This window comes from Python bivittatus, unplaced genomic scaffold, assembly GCF_059951505.1.
Source record: "Python bivittatus isolate LINGU-HERP-01145 unplaced genomic scaffold, Pbiv_v1 ctg000350_np1212, whole genome shotgun sequence".
NCBI lineage: Eukaryota > Metazoa > Chordata > Lepidosauria > Squamata > Pythonidae > Python > Python bivittatus.
In genome coordinates this window covers 20,189,031-20,210,672 of record NW_028277074.1, presented here as the reverse complement: position 1 = coordinate 20,210,672, position 21,642 = coordinate 20,189,031, and the positions used below count along the sequence as shown (strand labels likewise).

At 37.6% G+C, this 21,642-nt stretch overlaps 3 protein-coding genes across 13 annotated transcripts in view; 2 read left to right on the top strand and 1 right to left on the bottom strand.

Annotated features, from left to right (window-relative positions):
- The window catches only part of TTC3 (tetratricopeptide repeat domain 3), a 96,680-nt gene extending 92,851 nt beyond the window's left edge, over positions 1-3,829 (bottom strand). For 4 of the 9 annotated variants that reach the window (XM_088144671.1, XM_088144675.1, XM_088144678.1 and 1 more), the window contains exons 1-5: positions 3,664-3,828; positions 1,854-1,938; positions 1,057-1,102; positions 665-800; positions 100-184 (exon numbers count right to left, since the gene is read on the bottom strand). In XM_088144671.1, coding sequence (XP_088000797.1) covers positions 100-184; positions 665-800; positions 1,057-1,102; positions 1,854-1,928 — 342 coding nt within the window. In that variant the 5' untranslated portion in view covers positions 1,929-1,938; positions 3,664-3,828. Of the gene's footprint in view, positions 1-99; positions 185-664; positions 801-1,056; positions 1,103-1,853; positions 1,939-3,539 lie in introns of all 9 variants that reach the window. The other 5 variants (XM_088144672.1, XM_088144679.1, XM_088144676.1 and 2 more) reach the window with 4 other exon arrangements.
- Positions 3,830-3,875: 46 nt separating this feature from the next.
- PIGP (phosphatidylinositol glycan anchor biosynthesis class P) lies at positions 3,876-14,037 on the top strand. 3 transcript variants are annotated; one of them, XM_088144683.1, is made up of 6 exons: positions 3,876-4,083; positions 6,900-6,999; positions 9,213-9,285; positions 10,425-10,543; positions 11,694-11,767; positions 13,094-14,030. In XM_088144683.1, exons 2-5 carry the CDS (start codon positions 6,918-6,920, stop codon positions 11,756-11,758), a joined length of 339 nt encoding a protein of 112 aa, XP_088000809.1. In that variant the 5' UTR covers positions 3,876-4,083; positions 6,900-6,917; the 3' UTR covers positions 11,759-11,767; positions 13,094-14,030. The 3 variants fall into 3 exon arrangements, with proteins under 3 accessions (XP_088000809.1, XP_025019255.1, XP_007423393.1); XM_025163487.2 differs by having other exon boundaries at positions 11,694-14,037; XM_007423331.3 differs by lacking the exon at positions 11,694-11,767 and having other exon boundaries at positions 3,878-4,083; positions 13,094-14,027.
- A 3,026-nt stretch (positions 14,038-17,063) lies between these two features.
- The window catches only part of HLCS (holocarboxylase synthetase), an 88,868-nt gene continuing 84,289 nt past the window's right edge, over positions 17,064-21,642 (top strand). Inside the window, exons 1-2 of the mRNA XM_007423330.3 lie at positions 17,064-17,106; positions 18,436-19,007. Coding sequence (XP_007423392.1) covers positions 18,720-19,007 — 288 coding nt within the window. The 5' untranslated portion in view covers positions 17,064-17,106; positions 18,436-18,719. The remainder of the gene's footprint in view (positions 17,107-18,435; positions 19,008-21,642) is intronic.

Sequence of the window (21,642 nt, the reverse complement as noted above, 5' to 3'; positions counted from 1 at the left end):
TTTCTTTAAGAAATATGCAGCCACTTTTTGTGCTATTCCTAAAGTATTAATGCAGCATTAACATTTTAGACAGCTTAAAATTAAAAAAAAATTACTTACTGCAAATTTTTTGACTATATCAGTAACATCTTCTAAAGTCTCAATTTGATAGAGTTTCTCCAAATTTAGCTCATCAAATTGACAGCTAAGTGCAGAAGAAAAGATGTTAAAATCCATTCTTCATTTTTATTTATGAAATTCTGCACACTTGAAAATATGTACATTTTAAAAAACAGGACATTATAACATATCTAATTTGTTTCACCATTTGTACCTATGCCTAAAACCACAGGCATTCCTCATTTATTCAATAAATCAAATATCTGCAATCAATGAGGGAAGGCAATCCTTAGGCACATCTGCTATGAAAGAACTGCATTTTGGGACGCAGTGCATAATATTTTTAGGATTAGAGCTTCAAGCCACTGAAATTGGTTCTTTAACATGATTACGTTTCCCAATGTCACTCTGAATAACTTGTGCCAATATATTTCTTGTTACTTTATCCCATAACCTGTTAACATACTTGTTTTTTTAATAAGATCTTGTAAAACATATACAGGTTTTCTATGTTGAAATCTTCAAAAATACAATATATATTGAATGCAAATAAATATTTCTTTACCTGAGATCATGGCACTTCTTAGTGGGATCACGTATAGGTACAAACAAAAGTGGTCTAAAGGTGCATATTTTAATTATATCGCAGTATTTGTGCAGCTGAAGAACAGGTATGCTGCACCACATTTTGCAGATATCACCTATGGCACAAAATTGGGAAAGTGGGTGGGGGGAGCAGGGAAAGACAAGATCAAAAACTAAAGTCTAGTAATCCTCAAGTCCAAAGATCTAAGTAGTGCTGAAGTACTGGCACCAAATATTTTGCTATCTTGCCTTTGTACAGCAAGATAACAAGGACTATTAAACAAAGCACAGGTAAGCAAACTATGGAAGACAAAAGAGAGACAGAGAGAGAGAGAGCGCGTGCAAGCCAGCTTGCATTGTCAGTTTAAGTACCTGGTTTATATTTCTTTGGAGAATATTCATGAAATGTTCCACGCATCTAGAAGCAAAGACATTTTAAGTACTGCTCTAAAATAATGTGAAGCAAAATGAAAAATAGTCCTCAATTAAGCAATAATATTCATTCAAAACTGGATTTTGAATGCTCCTCAACCAATACCAAAATAAACAAGTACAAAACTGTGTTTTCTCTTTGCAAACCATCCTGCTACCAACTTGTTTATCAAGGCATATTAACAAAGAACCTGTATCCTGAAAAGCTGATTTAACATTGCATAGGCTAGCTAACCTTTTGATTCTCAAATTAGAAGGACTGTTTTTTTCTCGAGAAAGGTTTTTAAAAAATGACTTTCTTCCTAGAAACAGGAAAATGAATAAACTTTCCTGTCCTAAAATAACTTTTGGTAAACACTAATAATTAGAAAATGCAAGTATATAAAATGCTTCCTGAAATAGGCTATACTTTCTGATATTGGTCTTCCAATTAAGTACCGACAAAGCCCAACCTCGCTTAGGTTTGGATCAAGACAAGTTCAGTTATATGCTGCCACCTGCTGAGAAAGCATTACCAATAGCTTAATGTTCAAAATTAATAATGTATTTATTAAAAGTCCTGATTGTACAATTCATGCCTGTGATGCCAAACTTTTGTCAGAATATTTGGGCAGACATGCAAATAAAAGATCTACCCAACTCAAATGCACTATATAAATTTCAATTGATCATATATTATTCCCATTCCATGCACTATAGCAAGTGCACACAGATACTATTTTTCATTATGTACTTACCAATTCACAACATGGTCTGATATAAGGACTATAAAATGTGATGTGCTTGACCTCTTCAAAAGTAGGATTTTCCATACTGCATGACCTTAAAAATGTAGCAAATAATTTAGAAAAATTAATATAACAAAAACACTGATTACCCATGAACGTTTTTATGCATTTTGTTAAAAGAAAAGCAACAATTTGTTGCAAAACAAAAATAAAAACATTGTTTTAATAACTTATAAAGTAATAAATTATAACAATTAAAACAATTTAATTATTGCATTAATTCTATGAGATCAGACTTTTATCCAATTCTGTACTCTCCTTGTACTGGTGTATGACACACAAAAAATCATACTGGTAGGTAATTGTAAAAAGGGTCAGTTTTAAGGAGGGAAATGAAGGGAAGAGCCATCCTCCTGGATCAAGACAAGGCCCATTTTATTCCAGTATTTTGCTTCTCACAGTAGCCAGATGTATACATGGTACCTGCATGCAAGGGACAATTACATACTCCTTTCCCACCATTGTTCTCTGCAACTGATAACTGGAACCTTGCTTCCTCCAACCTGAAGGTAACAGTGAGTTTTCAAGCATTTGATATATCTATCCTCCATGAAGGTATCCAATGGCCTTTTAAAGCTATCCAAGTTAACAGCCATCAGTACATCTTGTGGTAATGAATTTAACAGATTAAGTATGATCTGTACAAAGAACTGCTTTCTTTCATCTTTTCCAAATCTTATTCCAACCAGCTTTGTTGAATGACTCCTGGTCATAATGCTTTGAGAGAGGAGAAAAAAAAAATTCTCCCTTAGGCTTTCTCCATGCTATGCATAGAGCTATCCATTCAATCATGTTTTCCTTCAATTACTCTTTTCCAAACTGAAGAGTCACACACATTTTCATATGGAAGCAGTCTGAGTCCTTTTCAAATGTAGTGACAATAGCTATACATAGTATTTAAAATGCAGACATATTATATATTTGTATAATGGCACTGTAACATCAACACTTTTACTTTCAATTGAACTTCATTTGCCATTTGGTTGACTGGATTGCCAGTTTACAAAGATATTTCCAGTATTCTTCAAAATCATGTTCTGAAAAATATCCTGAAAATTTGGTACCATCTTCAAGCTTGGCCTGCTCACTGCTTACCAGTAAGTTAATTTCATCTATAAGCAAGTTAAACAAGCACTAGTCCCAACACACATCCTTGGTGGATTCTTCTTACTTCCCTCCAATTAAAAAAAAAAACTTGCTAATTTAATCCTTTCCTTTCTGATTTTTAAGCAGCTGGCAATCCACAAAATGACACGTCCCCGCAACCCATAGCCACTAAGTTTGCTTGTAAGAAACTGAAAAAGTGATCCTTGTTCATCAGTTCAAAGGTCTTCGCGAGAAGAGTTCGAACAGGAATCATAACACGGGGCCGCTCGGAAGACTTTCGGGGCATCGAGGGGGAATCTGGGAGCCCAAACAGACAGCCACCTTCGAAACTGACCCAGCAGGAAGCCTTCGGCGGTTACTCGAGCTAAGATCAGCGGGGAATAGTGCTAGAGCGGAGAATAAACGTGGGCGCCCTTCAGAGCCTTCCCACTGCGGGCTGGAGGATAATGAGAGCCGCAGTCCAATGCATTAGGAAAACGCCAGACTTTCTACCCCAATAAACACACAAGAAAGCACTTCTTTATGTACCGTCTGAATGAGGGACAGGGGAAAAAGGAGCCCCACGAGACTCGTGGCCCAGGAGCCCAGCCACGGAGAAAGGCTGGACGACCCCGAAGTTTAATCAAAGCCGCGACCGCATCAATGCGCAGACCTTTTCCTCTCACCGCGACGACCGCCGAGCTGCACGCGACTCACTGTTACTCTACCCCTGCACCGCCTTGCTTCTTTCTCCGAAAGGAACAACCACCGCCGTCATCACCATCCAACACACTTCCGACTTTCTCTGCCTCCTCATTGGCCACTCATTGCGTTGACCTTCGCTTTCAAAATGGAAAAACGAACCTCACGCTTTCCGGGCTGGACGTCACGTCCGGTACTCTGTATCTTCTGCCATAGAGAGAAGCAGCGTTTGAGATAGAAAGGTGTATTTGGATCACAACTCCTATCATCCTCTGGTCCGCATACAAGGAGATGTAGAAAGTTGCCGTTTGTAATCGGAAGGCGTAGGAAAAGCTGTCTAAATCGGACTTCTCCCGCTCAAACTCTTCCGTATAGCTTCCGGCAGGTTTTGGTATGGACAATGGACCTGGGCCGCGTCTGTACTTGTTATTGTATTAATGCTGATGCAGTGATCTTTGTATTGTATTAATGCTGATGCAGTGATCACTTATACACCAGTGATCTGGTGTATAAATGGCTTCTAGTTGTTAAACATACGGTGGTATAGAAACGTTTTAATAAATAAGTAACTACAGTATATTTTGGACAAGTTCCATTATCAGTTACCAGTGAGATGGGTGGTGACAAATTTGAAATATAAATAAATAAATAAATCATTAGTTATCCTGTATTATTATTATCGCAATTGTAGCGCTGACAGTGGAGACAATAGTAGAAAAATGCAGAAAGCTGTGGTTAACTAGCAGTGTAGTCACTTGACTGAAAAACAACAAAACTGTAGTTGTTTCCAGTTACTATCGTTTTGTGCATGAAACATAGTTTTATGGTGTGGAGAGGGAAGCAAGCTTGAATTACTACCAATAGTTGCAAAAATGGCTTGTAAAATTGTCTAAGCTTGGCAAATCTGGTTAGCAATTAATGCTTTTGAACAAGGGATTGGGTGTTAAATTCTGCTACATTACATATAAAGAAGTGTGTTGGCCTATAAGAACAATTCTGAAATCCAGGGAAGAGCCATACATGTTTTCAAGCTCTCCAGAGAATAAAATTTTCAAAACAGCAGTGTGAGACTTCCCCCACAGGGTATATTTCTTGTAAGTAAATAAAAAAATTCAAGAAATAAAGAAATAAATATCATTTGGCCATAATTCCCTAGGGTATCTCTCTCCAACTTGATGCCTTCTAGGTCTTTTGGAGATGTGAGCTTAAAGCAGAGCAGGCCTTCCTCTTTGTACCTTTGTGGGGAAATTCTTCCCACATCCCATAGTTTGAAAGAGCAAGTGAAAAACTCAGTTAAATTATAGGCTGAGACTAATTATAAGGTCTAGTATTGGAACCCACCAATTCTTTGTTTGGAAGGTACATACCTTTAGACCAACTTGTGCCTGAGTTGGCATTTTCATTGGACTCTGCTAAAGCAAAAGTGATAGGGTATGGCTTTACTCGAGGCAATGGGATCCGAGGTGCTTGTAAGTGGGGGCTTTTGGAAGAGTTTAACATGGTACTGGATGTTTTGTGAGATTGTCTACGAATGCTTTTATGTTTGTTTTGAAATCTTTATTCTAACGTTTACTGTTTAACGTCCTAAGATTTATACCTGTATTTATTATTATTTTTTAAGTCTTTTTTTAATACTTGACAATAGGTAAGCATGATGATATAGCTCCAGATTTGGAAAACCAAATCCTCCCTCATTAATTAGTAATTGCATTTTCTGTAAAGATATTCTCGGAATTGAAGAACCCCGTATAAATTTTCTTAACAAAGAATTTATCTTCTGAAAATATCTTCCAGATACATGAACTAGGATTCCTCTCAGAATATAAATTAATCTGGGAATAATATTCATTTTCAGAGCATTTACCTTTCCCCAAAGGGTGAAGTTTAATCTATCGCTATCTGAAGAAACCTTCTCTCTATATTTTATTTATATGATATGCTACTGAGTTACATCTTTTGGTATGCACACACCTAGATATTTAATGGATTCATTACAAATACAGAATTGATATTCCTTAAAAGTATGGGTAACCAAATTTTTACCTATTGGCATCAATTCTGATTTGGACCACTTAACAGAGTATCCTGCTATTTTACTAAAGGCGTCTGTCATTTGCATCAACACTGGAATAGTAGTGTGAGGTTTTAAAATAAACAAGAACGTCATCTGCAAATTAAACCAATTTGTGTTCAGCTGAGTTATGTACTACTCCATAGATCTCCCTATGTTGTCTAATACACAGCCAAGGGTCCCAGACAGATATTAAAAAACAAGAGTGAAAGAGGACATCCTTGTCTGGTTCCTCTAAATAGTGGGAAAGTAGCACAGAACATACCATTAACTTTTACTTTAGATGTGGGCAACTTGTACAATCTCTTAGTCCATTTTATGAATTCCAGAGGAAATCCAAACCTGTTTAATATGACAGATATGTATTGTTTATATATTTTGTCAAAGGCTTTTTCAGCATCTAATGAAAAATCTTTTTTTAAGATTTTAAAGTCTTAGAAACAGCACAAAATTGGCAAAAGTTGGGATTCTGAGCAGAGGAACAATTTTCTTTTCCTCTCTTTCACTGACAGTCACACAGTTCTTTTACCTTCAGATATGATTTAATATTAGAGATAAATATTGGATAGGTAGATAGGAAGGACTTTGTATTCACTCTCTGCTAGTCAGTCACCTCAATACGAATGGTTTATTCCAATGCATCATGTGTGGCCTCTCATTTGTTGTAGAAAACTTAGAATTATTTCAGACCATTATTTTAAATTGAAAAAGCATATACTTTTTTTTGTAGCTGTTGAGAGATTAAAACTATAGCTGCCAGAAAAACCAGTTAGGGGTGATTGACATATTAGGTATTTGAAAATGGTAAATTATTTATGATTATCTATTATAAATTACTTGAATTTGCAGCTAGAGTGTCCTGCGTGCAGTTAAAAGGAAAGCTATCTTCCTAAATGCCTGATGGAGTGTGCTTTGAAATTTGAAATCTGTATATATACTAAGTAGAATATTAAAAGGGGATCTGTATCCAGGTTGTATCTTTTGAATATTTATACATTTTACTATTTATACCACAATTTCATTTCTTTGGCTATACAGAAGATTTATTTTCAAGTACTTTGAAAATTGAAATTATTGATGACTGTAGCTAAGTCAAACTAAACTAATTGTTTTTCACCCTTTCCTTTTCTTTCAAGGTAAATTAAAGCACCAGCATGGTTGAAAACTCACCAGCCCCATTGCCTGAAAGAGCTATATATGGTTTTGTTCTTTACTTGGGCTCTCAATTTGCCTTTAGTGAGTAATCCATTTAAACTCAATACTTTGTATGTTGTGATACAATACATCCCAATGTGTATCGGAAGCAAGATAGTACATGTATGTTGGCCGTTCCATTTCATTGTTGTCTTTTCCATATTGCCTGTGCTACAATTAACAGCTTTATAAAGTTTCAGAGAGTTAAAGTGCAATGTTGCATATGATGCCCGTACTGAAAATAAACCCTTTGAGAGTCATAGTCCTGCAAGTGCTGCACACATGAGAGTAAACTATGTTGAACTCAGTGGGACTTGCTTCTAATTAAACATAGATAAGATCTCAATGCTTAAGTGATATGTAAGATGGCAGACAAAATATCTTTTATATATGTGTTTGTTTATATTTAAAAGAATTTCACTACAGGTAGTCCTTGCTTAACATCCATTCATTCAGCAACCTTTCAAAGTTACAATTGCACTGAACGAAATGACTTAAAACCAGTCTTCAAAGTTCCAGCCGTCACAGCACCCTCACAGTCATGTGAACAAAATTCAGGCCCATCCACATTTGCAACCACCTTTTGGCTGCCCACCTACCCACTGCCCTGCTGCCGTGCCCACCATACCATGTGACACTGCTGTACCCGCTGGGGCCTTCTTTTGCATTGGTGCAGCCAGGGCTTCTCTCATGCCCCACCCAGGGTCTCTGTTTATGCACCAGTCAGGGCCTCTGTTCGTATACCAGCCAGGCTTCCATACTAGCAGGGTCCTTCTTTCATGCTGGCACAGCTGGGGCCTTCTTTCACACACCATGCTTCTTTTGTGAAAGGCCCTGAGCTGCACCAGTGCAAAAGAAGGCAGCACAAAAGAAGGCCCCAGCGGGTACAATACAGCCACATGGCACGATGGGTGTGGCGCTGGGTAGGGCTGGGCAGCCAAGGCAGCTGGTAGCAGCAGTTAGGCGCCCAAAAGGACAGAGATGGGGGTGGATAGGCAAGTGGAGGGAATTCAAGAGGAGATAGAGGAGGCAGTCCCTTACCTTGCCGAGGCTTGGGGCTGGGAAGGACCAAGCCAGGACTGGCTTGGATTGGGGTAGGTCCTTGCCAATCAACCGGTGGGATTCTGTTAACAGCAATGGGGACTGCCAGGATTGTCGTTGCTAAGCAATGCAGACACATAACGTCACACTTTACAACCACATCACTTAGTGATAGAAATTCTAATCCCAATTATTGTCGTTAACCAAGGAGTACCTGTAAGACCTTTATTACACTTAGAAATGGAAATATATTAGGCTTCCAGTGTTATTTAATTATAGAGTTATTAAATCTCATACCAAATAAAAAGTTTAAATGAATAGGAGATATCCAGCATATTGGTAAAAGGACCAGACTGATACTTTTTTTCTTCTGCATTGTTTTGCCTCCCAGTCTCTCTCAGATTTGGGGCAGATTACAAATTTTGTTCAGTAAATGTTAAAGTATTATTTTTATTCTTTAGAGCCAGTGATACTGTGTAAGATTTAACAATAGCATCCACTGCTTGAAAATGTTATATTCAGAGAAATGAGAGGACTAAATAATTTAACAATAATGCTAACATAAATATGCCAATATTTAACCTCTACAATTTAAAGTTTTAAACTAACCCCTACAATTTTTAAACTTTTCCATGTATACTGCCCCCCACCAAAAGCACGATACTAGAAAGTGAGTAGCAATAGCATTATAAAGTCTGAAAGTGATAAAATTACACACTTCCCTCATATATAGGTCTAGGCAAATATGTAGGCATTCCTGGTCAAATTGCATGTTTTGGTGAATATCTAAGTGGACAAAACCTGACTCAGAAGCTGACTCAGCTTTTATCTGGTACAAAGTTAGACTGAATTTTTTCTGCTTAGTTGAATGGATACTTACATATTATTTATCTTCATGCAATTGTAGCTATGAACATTCAGTTATTTTCTAATGCATATCCATACAGAATATCCACTAATGAGCCAGAAAGGCTGACTATCTATATCAGAGATAAAACTAAATCAGTTCTGTTATTGTGGCTGTTAAAAATGCTACTGAGAAATTGCTAACTTATCTCCCTCAGACCAATTATGGATGTAGAATGTTATTATTAAAAATGATTCTTCCATTATAAGCTTGGCTTCTTTGTGGAAATAATGGGATTCACCAATGTACTTAATTTTTTTTTTCTTTTTGTCTCTGTGTCTGTATGTGTATATACGGATATATGTAGTTCTGTATATTGTGTGGGCCTACATACCTGAATCCTGGCTGTTCTCGTTGGGCTTAACATACTGGCCTCAAAAGTAAGTTCTTACTAACACTTCCATTAAAGGTTTTTCCTATTGAAACAACTGAATGATTTTGCAAATACTAAGTATATTTTAACGATATAACCTTGTATAAGAATCATCTTTGCTGATACAGAAGAATAATTATAAAATTTTGCATCATCTTTTCAGTTGAATGTAAAGGCACTGGCCCCGTTCCCATTCTCCCCCCCCCCCCTTATTATGTGTGTGGCTCCTGATTCATGGCTTATGTTGAGATTTAAGAACATATATGATGTTGAACGTGGCTTAAGTATGAGTAAAATCATGAGAGTAAAAACCAGGCACCTGGAACTGTGACCCTGAAAAGGAGACAGATAACAAAAACTAGACTGTTGTCTTTTCCATGGTGTAAAAGAAGGCAGTATATGGTCACAATAAATGCCATTGTTTATGGAACATGGTGCAGGACTGGAGTCCCTGATTGCAGGGGCATCACAGTAAGATCATCCCTTAAGTATTACATGAGACATTACAATTGTAGAGGTCATAGTATGATTTACAATATTTTATTATTTCTATGTAACGAACCAAAGGTATATAACCTGTAACCTCGCTTTGTTCAGGGCTCTTCTGCATTCCTTTGGCAGGATACTCAGTTATCACTGCAGTTGTGCATGCCAATAAAAGATACTTTGGTTCCTTATTGAAGTGGGCATTTTTTCTCACAACACTTACCATCCGTGAACTTTAACTCTAGGCACTAATCCTTTTGTAAGCTAGCGAGAAGAGTTGCTGTTTCTATGTCCTACAGCAGTAAATTTCATAATTGTCTGTTCTGTGAGATTTTCTTTTGTCCATTCTGAATCAATGAATTATCCATTTAACAAGTACTTCGGAGCTCCAGTATATTAAAATAGAGAGAGAATCTCTGTCCATTCACACTGTACAGTTTATATATTTCTAACTTGTCTTTCTACATTCTCAGACTTTTGTATTAAAAGGTCCCTAGTATTTTAGACTTTCTTTCCAAAGAAACCGGTCCATTCCCTTATCATATTGTAGATTCTCTTCTCTTTTTCTGGTGTGCTACGATATACTGATAGATAGTTGTTTGTTATTCGATTTTCCCACATGTAAGAGGCCCCATTTCAAGTACTGTTTCTGCTTCCTAGATTCTGGGCTGTTGCGTTGCCTGTATATCTTTTAGTTGCTGTGGGAATAGGCTACATACTCCTCTTTGGTATTAACATGATCAGCACAGCTCCACTTAATTCTACACATACGGTAACAGGTAAGCACGTACATCAGAACTACAGAAAAATATACTAAAAACTATTTTTAATCTACTCTTTAACACTTTATTGTGAGACAAGCATATTAATCCCTAAAATATGTGGGTTTTCTGCTTGATGTTGTATTGTTTGCATCATTACATTTTATATCCTAATTTATAATCCACTTTTCAGAAGGTTTCCAAAGTGGTAGAAACAACGAAACAGAAAACACAAAGCAAGTACAATTGAAAGAGACATAAAATATTGATAATTTACAGAATAATGCTCAGCTTCTTCCATTTACATAGGAGCTTGGGAGATTTATATAAGGTTTTAAAGCAGAGCATGGTCTTTTGTCATATGAATAAGAAAAAAAGATCTTTCCTTGGCAGATCAAGAGAATTAGGAATTTTTGTTGTATATAAGCCCTAGACAATTTGGAAATAAATTAAATCCTGAGCAGTACACTTCCTATAGAATCTTTGTGAGTTTTTTCCCCTAAGCCTCTTTGGTCCAATTTGCTTTCAGTCAAATTCCTTCATATATTTATTCTATTTTGGAAATGGGAAGGAAATGGGAAGGTTATTTCTGCTGATCCACTCTTCCTGGTCAGATCATCGAACATTCTAGTTTACATGCACAAGTCAAGACTAGAGAATGCCAATAATGGATTAAGATTCTGCTGTTTCTTGGGCAACTTATTATCTTCTCCTCCTGTGCTACCAGTGAAGTGTGGAACGATGTGGAAAATAAAGTTGAGGCAATTAGAATCTGACAAAAAGAGAGCATTACATATTGTTTTGAGATTGCTGTTATGAGTTGAACAATGGAACCATTATGGTTTTGACCTGCAAATATTTATACCTGTTTCATTTAATATAAGGTTAAATATATAGAAAACAGTACAACTGTGCAACCTTCAGAAAGATTATACAAGTGCAGTACCTAATTTCTTCTCATTCAAATGCCTGAATGTTTTCAGGCTTCTGCAACAGCCTGAAAAAAGATGCTGCTCCCTGACAAGAAGCACTGACTTTAATGAGTGGATACCTTAAGGTAGCTGCAATTGTGACTGGCAGCATGGTTGTTAAGTGAAGCGGTTGCTAAGTGAAAGTCACATGAATGAGACTATGCTTACAATTTTACTTCAGCTTTCCTTTGCTTTAGAAGATCAGAAGAAACAGCCGGATGAATCGAAACAGCAGGGAAGGTTTCTGGAACTCGACTCATGAGGAAACCGGGTAAAAGGGCAAATCTTATAGCCCTTTTCCTCCACTCCTTTGGAATGCTAACCCCGGCAATGGGATAATTAGCAAGAGAATTGATGTTTGTATTTCCATTCATTGGAGAGAAGGGTTTATAAGAGAGTAAGCAGGCACACGATGGGGAATACACATTGAAAGGAATGCGCTAGCGCTTGCTATTTGCCCAGCATGCTGATGCTTACAAGCCACCTAGTAGGCAAACAAAAGCCTTTAGTGTGAAATAGATTAGAGTCTTGTCAGTGTCAGGCAGCAGTGCCAGCCAGCTAGAGGGTTCTAATCAACTAATTGAGGTCACAGAGCTGAGCTTGTTAACTTGCAGTTTAACCCTTTTCAGGAACACACTGCAGAGAAAAGCAGCTTAGGAAGAGATAGCTTGTTTAGGCAATCTCTCTGCTCTCTGAGAGGGAGAAAAAGAAAAAGGCGCAGGACAGCACATACTGACTATAATGGTGACTGAGAGAGAGATGCTGTGAAGGATGTAAATGCAGACAGGTATTGGTCCCAAAGTTACTTTTTTTATCACCATCGTAACTCTGAACAGTCGCTGTCCAAGACGGTCTCTAAATGAAGACTACCTGTATAGACAAAGGAGGGAAACGTAAAAGCATAAAATGTGTTATTAAAAGTTAGTGAAGCTGGCAGCAGGGCCTCACTAGGAAGAGAATTTAATTAACAGACAGCAGTCTAGAGAAAGCTTTCTTTCTGGTAGCTGCATGTCTCACCTCAGATTCAGCACATTTCTTTCTTGAGCCAACAAAAGGCAGGCAATTATTTAGAAAGATGCTGGTCAACAGCAAACCCCCCCCCCCAAAAAAAGGTTTTACAATTTGTAACAAGTTCAATAAAGGAGATTTAGAACATGAAACTCTGAGAAGATCAAAAGTCAAATAAGCTCATTTGGGGCTGATGTTGAACGCTGCTTCCAGAATTCTTATAAAAACTAGCTTAGCCTTATAATATTTCTTAGCATAGAACATGTTAGCTTTGACCTGGTGATAAAGGAGTATTAAATTATGCAGTGCCTAATCATCACTTGAAATTACATAGTGATGAAAAGATTTTCTCCTGTACATTCCAGCTTTTATTTCCTGGGATTTGAATTGTAAAGCAGGCTATACTTCACTGATTTTGAATAGTGAAACATATGATATTTAGCTTTTTGACTTGGGAGAACCTGGAGTAGTTATGGTTTATTGGAAGAAGCGCATTAACATGATTCTGCAAGTAAAATTGCATTCTCTATACATTTGCCCTAATCAAACAAAAAATGTATTATTTATGATTTTTAAAAATCTTTTACAGATCACTATGCAAAAAATCAAAAACAGAAAATGCCACAAGAAGAAGCAATTCCTGCATTAAGGGATATTCCTATTCACGAAGTAAACAAAATGTTTTTTCTAAGTAGCAAAGAAGATTAATGTAGAGGTTCATGACAGAAACTATTTAAAATCTGCTCATCTGCAATGTGATATAGAAATATTGACAATAAGGTGCCAAAGCACTTGACTTCAGAGTTTACATAAATCAGCCTAAAATAAGGCTGCAATAGTTAAACTGCATTTTAAGGATTAGGTAGACTCTCTTGGGGCATCCTGTTTCCACAACTTTGATTCATTCACCCTTAGTCCGTGCTGTTTCATTCTTGTATGCTGCAAATACAGTTTTTCATTTCTTCTCTTGAAATATCCTGATATGTATCTGGAGGTTGAGTCATGGCAACTGGACTTCTTTTCTTTTGGTTTACTTGACTTAGTGAATTTAGTCACTTCTCAATAGTATCCTGTTTCCTATACCAGCTAAAGAGTATATTATTTAAGGATACATTCCAAGAGCTTATACATAAAGCTACCAAATTTGGCATCTATGTTTCTTTTAACATGGTGCACTATCTAAAATTAAGATCATGTTTATTATAAAGCAGCTTAGATAAGTGTGTAATAGAAGAGTTATGCTGGATGAGACCCAGAATAATTACCCTTAGTCACTTAGATGTGATTTTCTTCCATATGTGTAGAAAATATAGCAGCTAAAGCAAACAAAGTTCAGACTTTTAAGGTGATATATACACAGTGTGTTCCAATATGAAAGTAACAATGTAAATAATTCCAGTTGAAATGCAGACCTCAGTCTTGAATGTAATTGCTTCATAACAAATCATAGTATTTATATACATGCTGGTTAACAATTAAAGTAATTTTCCTAACTTGTGTCAATACATTTGTTTTCTAGTTTTATTCTTCAGTCATGGTTAAAATAGATTTTGGAGATGTCACAAGAAATTGTAGCATATTGCAGTAAATTGGTATATATACTTCCAGCAAAAAAGCTTGTGGACCACTGATTCATATTTCAGTTTTGCCTGGTAAATTGGTATATAAATAATAGATGGCATAATTCTTTTTACAATTCTGTGTGGGTCTACTCAAATGAATTCAATGAATTTTATTCCTAGGTAAATGGTTACAGAACTGCAGGCTTAACACTTAAGTGAACATAACACAGAGAAGAGAAAAAACTGGAGTTATGATGCCTTACCCCAAATCTACTGCAAAAACAGGACATTAGCTATTAGTGAGCAAAATCTAGAATGATTGAAAAAAGTACCTAGAACTTAACATTTAATCTAGTTTTTTTATCCTAAACATGTAGTTTACAATCAGAGAATCAGAGTTGGAAGGCCCTTTCAGGTCATCTAGTCCAATCCCCTGCTCAATGCAGGATCCACCAAAGCATTTGACAGATGACCATTCAGTCTCTGTTTGAAGACTCTAATGAAGGAGAACTCACCTCTTCATGTGGCAGCCTGTTCCACTGACTGATAATTCAATCACAAGTCCCATTCTGATGTTTTGCCTGAACCTCCTTTTTTGTACTTTTAACTCATTGCTACTAGGGCATTAGAGAATAAGTCTACTCCCTCTTCTGTGTGATAACTCTTTAAGATATTTGAAAACTATCATTTTTCCTCTTGTATTCTCTGTAGGCTAATATTGTTTTCCAAGATCTTTTAACTATTCCTCATAGGGCTTAGTTTCCAGACTCTTCACTATCTTTGTAGTCATCCTCTAAGCTTTTTCCAATTTGTCACTGTCCATTTTGAACCATGATGCCCAGATCTGGACACAGCATTCTAAATGGGGCCTGATCAAGCAGAGTAGGGGGAAGAATTTGGTATAAGGTTAGGTTACACTAGAAAGACACAATTCAAATACAGGTAGTCCTCTTTTAGCTACCACAGTTGGGACCAGCAACTTGGTTGTTAAGCAAAGTGGTCACCAAGTGAAACCATGACTGTTTATGATCTTCAGTTTTTCCTTGCTTTATAGACCTGCAAAGGTCATATACGCAAGGATTGGTTGCAAAGTTACTTTTTCATCACCGTTGTAACCATGAATGGTCGCTGTACGAGGCAATCACTAAACAAGGACTACCAGCAGAGTCAACTATGAACTTACTTGGTGCTGTCCAGTCATCCCATTTCAACATAAACTAAATGCTTCTAAGATTGAAATTAGTTTCTTGGAGGAAGGCTGGAACATTTATCTAACTTATCTAATGCCAGCTTGTGTGGGACAACAAGAATCTTACCCAATCCTGGGGGTGGCTGGCGCCCTGATGATGCTCCCTGAGCTACTTGCCAATTAACATAAATTCTTGGACTATATTTATTATTTATTCAGGACCATTTTACATTATATTTTTAACGGATTTTAGCTTCTCTGTAAACCACCCAGAGTCGTTTTTTTAACAAGATGGGCAGTGACAAATTTGATATAGAAAATATAAATATAAAATAACTCTTAGTGCTCAGCCAAAACATATGCAATCTGAAATACCAAAAATATCTTACATACCAATTAAACTCTGTATACCTAAATGAGTTTTTCTTTCTATTAAAAGACTTCCTATGGGATAAATATAAGATTCAGATTTCTTGTTTTAATGGAGAAAATGGCCATAGGAAAAGTTTAAGCTATCTTTCCCACCAATATAATAACAATGATTTCTTCTGGAAAGATTATTATAAATTTGACAGGAATGAAATATACTTTGATTATATTCCTTGGAAAGTTAATAGATCTTAGAAATTCAGTAATTATACTATGCTTTTGCCCAGACTTCTCAATCAGGTGGTTTTTGTCCCAATTTCTAATTCAAATTAAAAGATATGGATTATTTCCAATGCATTTCCTTCATGAAAAAAACCTTTACCTTACTGTTGGCCACTATACATACCATTTATTTCGAAGTTATTTCCTGACAAATGCATGTCATTTTCTGTTAACTTACATTCTGTCAGAAGCCTGCCTCTGAATCAACTTTTGGCAGTCTTCCATCAGCACTGAAAAACCAGCCTCAGTGGGGGACTTTCATTTTTCTTAATATCTATATACTACTAAAACTCTTGTGACTATAACCTTCAACTGGGCAAAATAGGGCAACAATTATTGAACCAAGGTATCTCAAATGGGCTAACTTACAGAGTGCATCGAAAATCCAGGACCCATTACTCCTGTGAGATTGAAATTTGGGAAATTTGTGGCTGCTTCAGCACTGCTGTGCTGCTGCATCACTGTGGTCAGCCCAGGTCAAGTGATCATTATGGGCGTATCCCCGATCTCTTTCCTACCTCCCTCTGTCCCCTGCACCAATTGGCTTGTGGCAAGGTCCGACAGGTAAGCAGCAATTGGGTGCTTTGGAAACATAGAAATTGGAAATCTCTTAATGGCGGTAGGCATTAAGAGAAGGATGAGGGAGCGACTTGGATGCTGCTGGTGAGATAGGGCTGGCTGGGGAGTGCCAGTGGTTGACAAGTGAACCCTTTTCTTCCCTTGAGGGAGGGGGGCCTTGGGGACACGCCAAAATGAGGAGCAGGGTTCAGTTTTCCTCGCAGTCTGTGGCTCCCTTTGCTCCATCTCCCCCCAGCAAAGTGGCACACAGTTCCATGGCTCAATCAAGGAGGAGGCAGCTTCATGGCAGCCCTCCTGAGGGGAGGGCATATGGCACAAGCCTATATTATATGTGGAAAGGAAGGGAGGAAGGAAGGAAGGAAGGTTGGTTTCTGATGCTCCCTACCAGCTTTCCACAAGCAAAGTCAATGGGGAAGTCGGCAGCACTGCTTTTTTGCCCTTGGTCATTCTGTTTCAGTAAGGAAATATTTCTCAAACAATGACTCAGTGGGTCACGGGTTGTCTAGTTCTACAGTATATATAGTTGCAAACGTGAAACCGAAAGCAGAGTCTCTCCTACCAACACTCTGAACATCATCTTCAGTTGGCTGCAGTAAGCCCTTTATAAGCATAAATGCAAAGGTAATGTTATCTCTTTATGACTTAATCCTGAAAGAAACATGAAAATATCCTCTAGATGAAAATAGCATCCACTGAATATTTTGCAAGTCTAACTTGTTAAATATTCTGCTTTTGTGGGGGAGGGGGAAGCAGCAGAGAGATCTCTTTGTAACATTTATTTTAAGTAATCAGCAGTACTTGGCTCCGTTGTTTTCTGCTATTCTTCCTCGAATAAATGAGAAATCTGCTGTGAAAGAAACAGGGAAAGAGCTCTTGGTATTGTTACCTGGAATTTTATATTAGCATTTTAGCATGGCAACCATGCCTCCTTTTGAAGTTCAGGAAACCCTGTTTTCTTTTTAGCCAAAGCCATTTCTTCTTTTGATATGCGAGAGCTACTCTTTTCAGCAACTAAAGAATAGGGAATGTATTCTGGAAGTCCTTCAAGTACACTTGCAAGCATTAAGAAAGATACAAATTCGACTGGGAAAGGGGGTGATGTAACCCATAAATTTGCCGCTTGTGGAATGTTATCTAGGATCGATGTTTTCTACTGTTTAATTCTCACGTCTAACTAATGTTTTTTATTGTTTGATCTGTTGCTTTCTGATGCATCACATATACCAAATATATTATTTGTTTCTCCACCCTATAAAAAAATTGACGTCCCTTAACAAACGCTTTCCGCTTTGCCTAAATTACTCATGATTTGTTTGGAGGGATGGAAAAGCCACTTTGCAAAGTAAGTCTCCCTCCCAAATTCAGGGATTAAGTTTTTATCAACTCCACGCCAAATTCAGGAGCCTGAGTTTTAAAGGTGACAGTACCAAAATAGCAAATTATATGTGTGGAACGGCATGTGGCGACAACAGGCATTAGGAAAGACTAGACACTGGCTGCGCCATAGCCATGTCCATTCATACGGTTTGGCATTTGTATAGGATTATGTTTTTATGTTGTGTGAAACCATCAACCCCCATTTTTTCCTTGGGACTTCTCCCAACTTTATTAAGCTATATAAATTAAATAAATATAAAAACCTTTTGTGTCTGCTTACGGGGTTGTAATTTAAATTGCTTTGGTACCTTCTCACAACGATAGTATTTAAAGTTGTTCCTCCTGGAAGAATGCTTGGCCGGATTAATTCAATGCCCTCGAGGTGCACCTCCTAAAACTAGCTAGTCAGTTACATAAGCCGCAGAGCATGACTTGCTCGCTGCAGGCAAAGATGAAAACCTTAATGCGTAGCAGTAACTTTTAAGGCAGATACGGGAACTGGAACTGGGAAAGTGTTCTGCAGGGAAATCGCCCTCCTTAAATATTTCCCTCCTCCTCTTTCGAACTGGGAAGCTTTCCCATCTCAGGCAGAACCACGCGGCAAACAGAGCGCGGGAATTTCCCGGCCGGCTCGCCCCAGCTTCGGCGGACAATCAAGACCCAAGGCAGAGTGGGAGGGATTGCGATTCCTGGCCAATCAGCACCCTCTTTGTCTTCGCGTGAGGAGAAGCGAGGCAACCAATCAGAAAGCGGAGGCCGCGGCTCCACCGCCGCTCTTCGCTCTGCCGAGCTGATGCAGGAATGGAAATCTGGCCGTGAACGGCCGTTGGCGGTCCCCGACGCCTCCCCCTCGCGTCATGCTGATCACGCTCTGCTACTTGTACCTGTGGGCGCGCTGGGGGGCTTGTTCGGCTGAGCTCATCCGGCGCACAGTGCACCGGCTGTACCGAACCAGGTGTTCGTTTACGTTCTGCTCTTCCTCCTCCTCCGGCTGCAGCTCTTCCTCCAGCCTCGGTTGTCCTCGCCTCACGTTGGATCAACAGCCCCCCCACCTTCCGCTTTGCAAACAGGAGGCACCCCGCCTCTCCGAGGAGATAATCTGCCTCAGGGTGGGCGACAAGATTTTCTTCACTGGCGAGACTCAGGTGTGATGTGCAGGGGCAGAGACTCGGCCAGGGAGGGCTGGGCCTGTCGTACGATGGACCGCGTGGAAAGGGAGGTGTGGGTGTTTAAGTGCAAGGGTTAGGGAGTGCTGCTATCACACACCTGCATTATTAGGGAACCTGAAAACTTACGGGAATAGCTGTTCCTTGGACAGGTCCATGGTAGGCAGGAAATACCTGATGAAGCTGAATTTGTGGGAAGAGCCACTGATACTTCATTAACTGCTCAATATACTGGTTACAGCTTGTCTGTTTCCCTGCTCTAAAATTTACCAAGGCAGCTTGCACACTGATGTATCATAATTTAGGAGCACTTGCTATTAAGTAGTAAGGTAGCACAATTTTAAAACTTTTATCAGCTGAAATCTCAGGAAAAGCAGGTTTCATCAGATTTCAGAGTAAGTGCCAATATTTTTTTAGAGTAATGGACTGGAATGGCATACCTTTAAAAATTCTGTGCTGTTGAAAACATCAGATTGTTCCCCATTCCCACTGGTACACGTACCTAATAAATGCATGCAGTGGTAAATATATGATTGTATACATGTGTGTTTGAGTTATGTGTTAGTGCAGAATGTCTGTGTCTTAAATTTGTAATGTGTGAACTCACCATGATATTTCTGGTAGGGTGAAAGGTTAGCCTTTCCAACCTGATCAACCAGAAGTGTTGTTCTCCAACTCCCATAATTGGTAGCCAACTTTTTATTGCTTGGGGGATATGGAAAGAGAAGTACAATTCATTTGAGAAGATTACAGTAGATGTTGAACAGAACACTGAGCTAGTTTTCCAAACAAATTTTCCTTATCATGGGGAAACACTTTGCATCTTGAACATCCATAAATAATACATAACAAACAAAAGAATTCAGCAAGACTACAATTATGTCATATCTCTACCCTGCCCATAAGATGGGATAGTGCTGGCCTGGCTTATCTTAGAAACTTGTAAGTAATAATTATACTGATTTCCCGAGAACAACATTATATAACTAAACATATGTACAGGTATGCATTTGAAATATGTAACAAATTGGAATGTTATTAAGCACAATTATAAACATACTGGTCACTCCTGAAGATTCATGCACTGAATTACAACTTGGTCTATATCTATACTTTCCCCCAAAATGTAATATAAACCCAGAAAATCTCATATGTTTGACAGAAACTGCAGCTTTATCAGTGGTAAATTAAAGTAGGTTACACAGGTGACATAAAGTTTTCAAATGTTACAGTCCATTTCCTGTTATGCCTTCTATTTTTGTTGAACTATATACAAAATAAATTCAAAAATTGGCCAATATTATTCCTGCTGCTTAGGTGTAATATAGAAGACTTATAGTAACAGTGGTGGCAGAAGTCATTGTGAAAAGTAGCCCAATAAAACAATAAAATGTTGTGATTGACTATATCAATTATAATATAGCTAAAAGCCAAGCATTAAACTATACATATTTAAAACCAAAGTACTGTTTGTCTGATTAAATTATGTAAGTTTTGAGAGTTATAACCAAGTGAATAAAACTTTGATATCTGTAAAAGCAGATATGGATTTGAAGAATTCAGGAATATATTAAGGTTACATCTTTAAATGTGTGGATTGAGAAAAAGGTTAAATCAAAATCTACAGGATCAGAAATTCCTGTTCCTAGTTTAAATATTTTTTCCCCCTCCTGCTCATGTAATTTTTTTCTGCCTTTGGTTATATTATCTTCTTAGTGTTGTCTCACATGCTTGCAAGATCATTGCACTCACCTAATTCTTAAAGCAAAGCTATCGATGCATAGTGTAACAAGGTTTTTTTCTTTATCAGCCAACTTGTCTCAGAACCTGACACTGATTAGGGCTGAAAGGGAGTGACTGGCCCAAGATCAGTCAGCTGGCATTCATGTTAATGGAGGACTAGAACCTGGATCTTCCCATTCATTAGTCAGCATCTTACCTACTACACATGCTGGTTCTCATTCAATTGTAATATTTTTTATTAAAGATTTTAAGAATAATAAATTATACAAACTAAAATCTAAAAGAAAAGGAATACAGAAAAAAATAAAAAGTGCAGAAAGAAGAAAAAAGAAAGAATAAAGAATAAAGAAGTTACTTCTGATCTTCTTTACAGCAGATATAAGCAAACTTAATATCTCCACCCACTTTAAGATTACATTACATGAATCACTTCTTCCCATATTCCAACTCTTATCCATCCACAAATCCAAAGTTCATTAACATTTCTGTCCAATGTCAGCAAAAAGCCCATAAAGGATTTCCAGAATTTTATAGAAATATTTCTTATTTTAACCCTGATCAAGCAAATCTATATTCTTTTCTTTTGCTCAATATTCCAACATTTTTAATCCTTAATTTAACATTAGGATGCTGTCATAGGAATTGATCTGTCCAAATCTTCTTTCTCCCATTTCAAAAATTTTTTCCAAAACTTTGACAGCTCTCTTTTGTAAATCCAGTAATAAGTTATTATCCAGGTCATTTTCCATCTATTGGCTTAATATTTCCTCTCTAGTTTTCATCTCTTTCTTATAGTCCACAATTTGTTTTATTTTCCCATAGTTCTACATAAGCTAAAATTTGTCTTTTTCATTCTGTACTCCTGTAAATT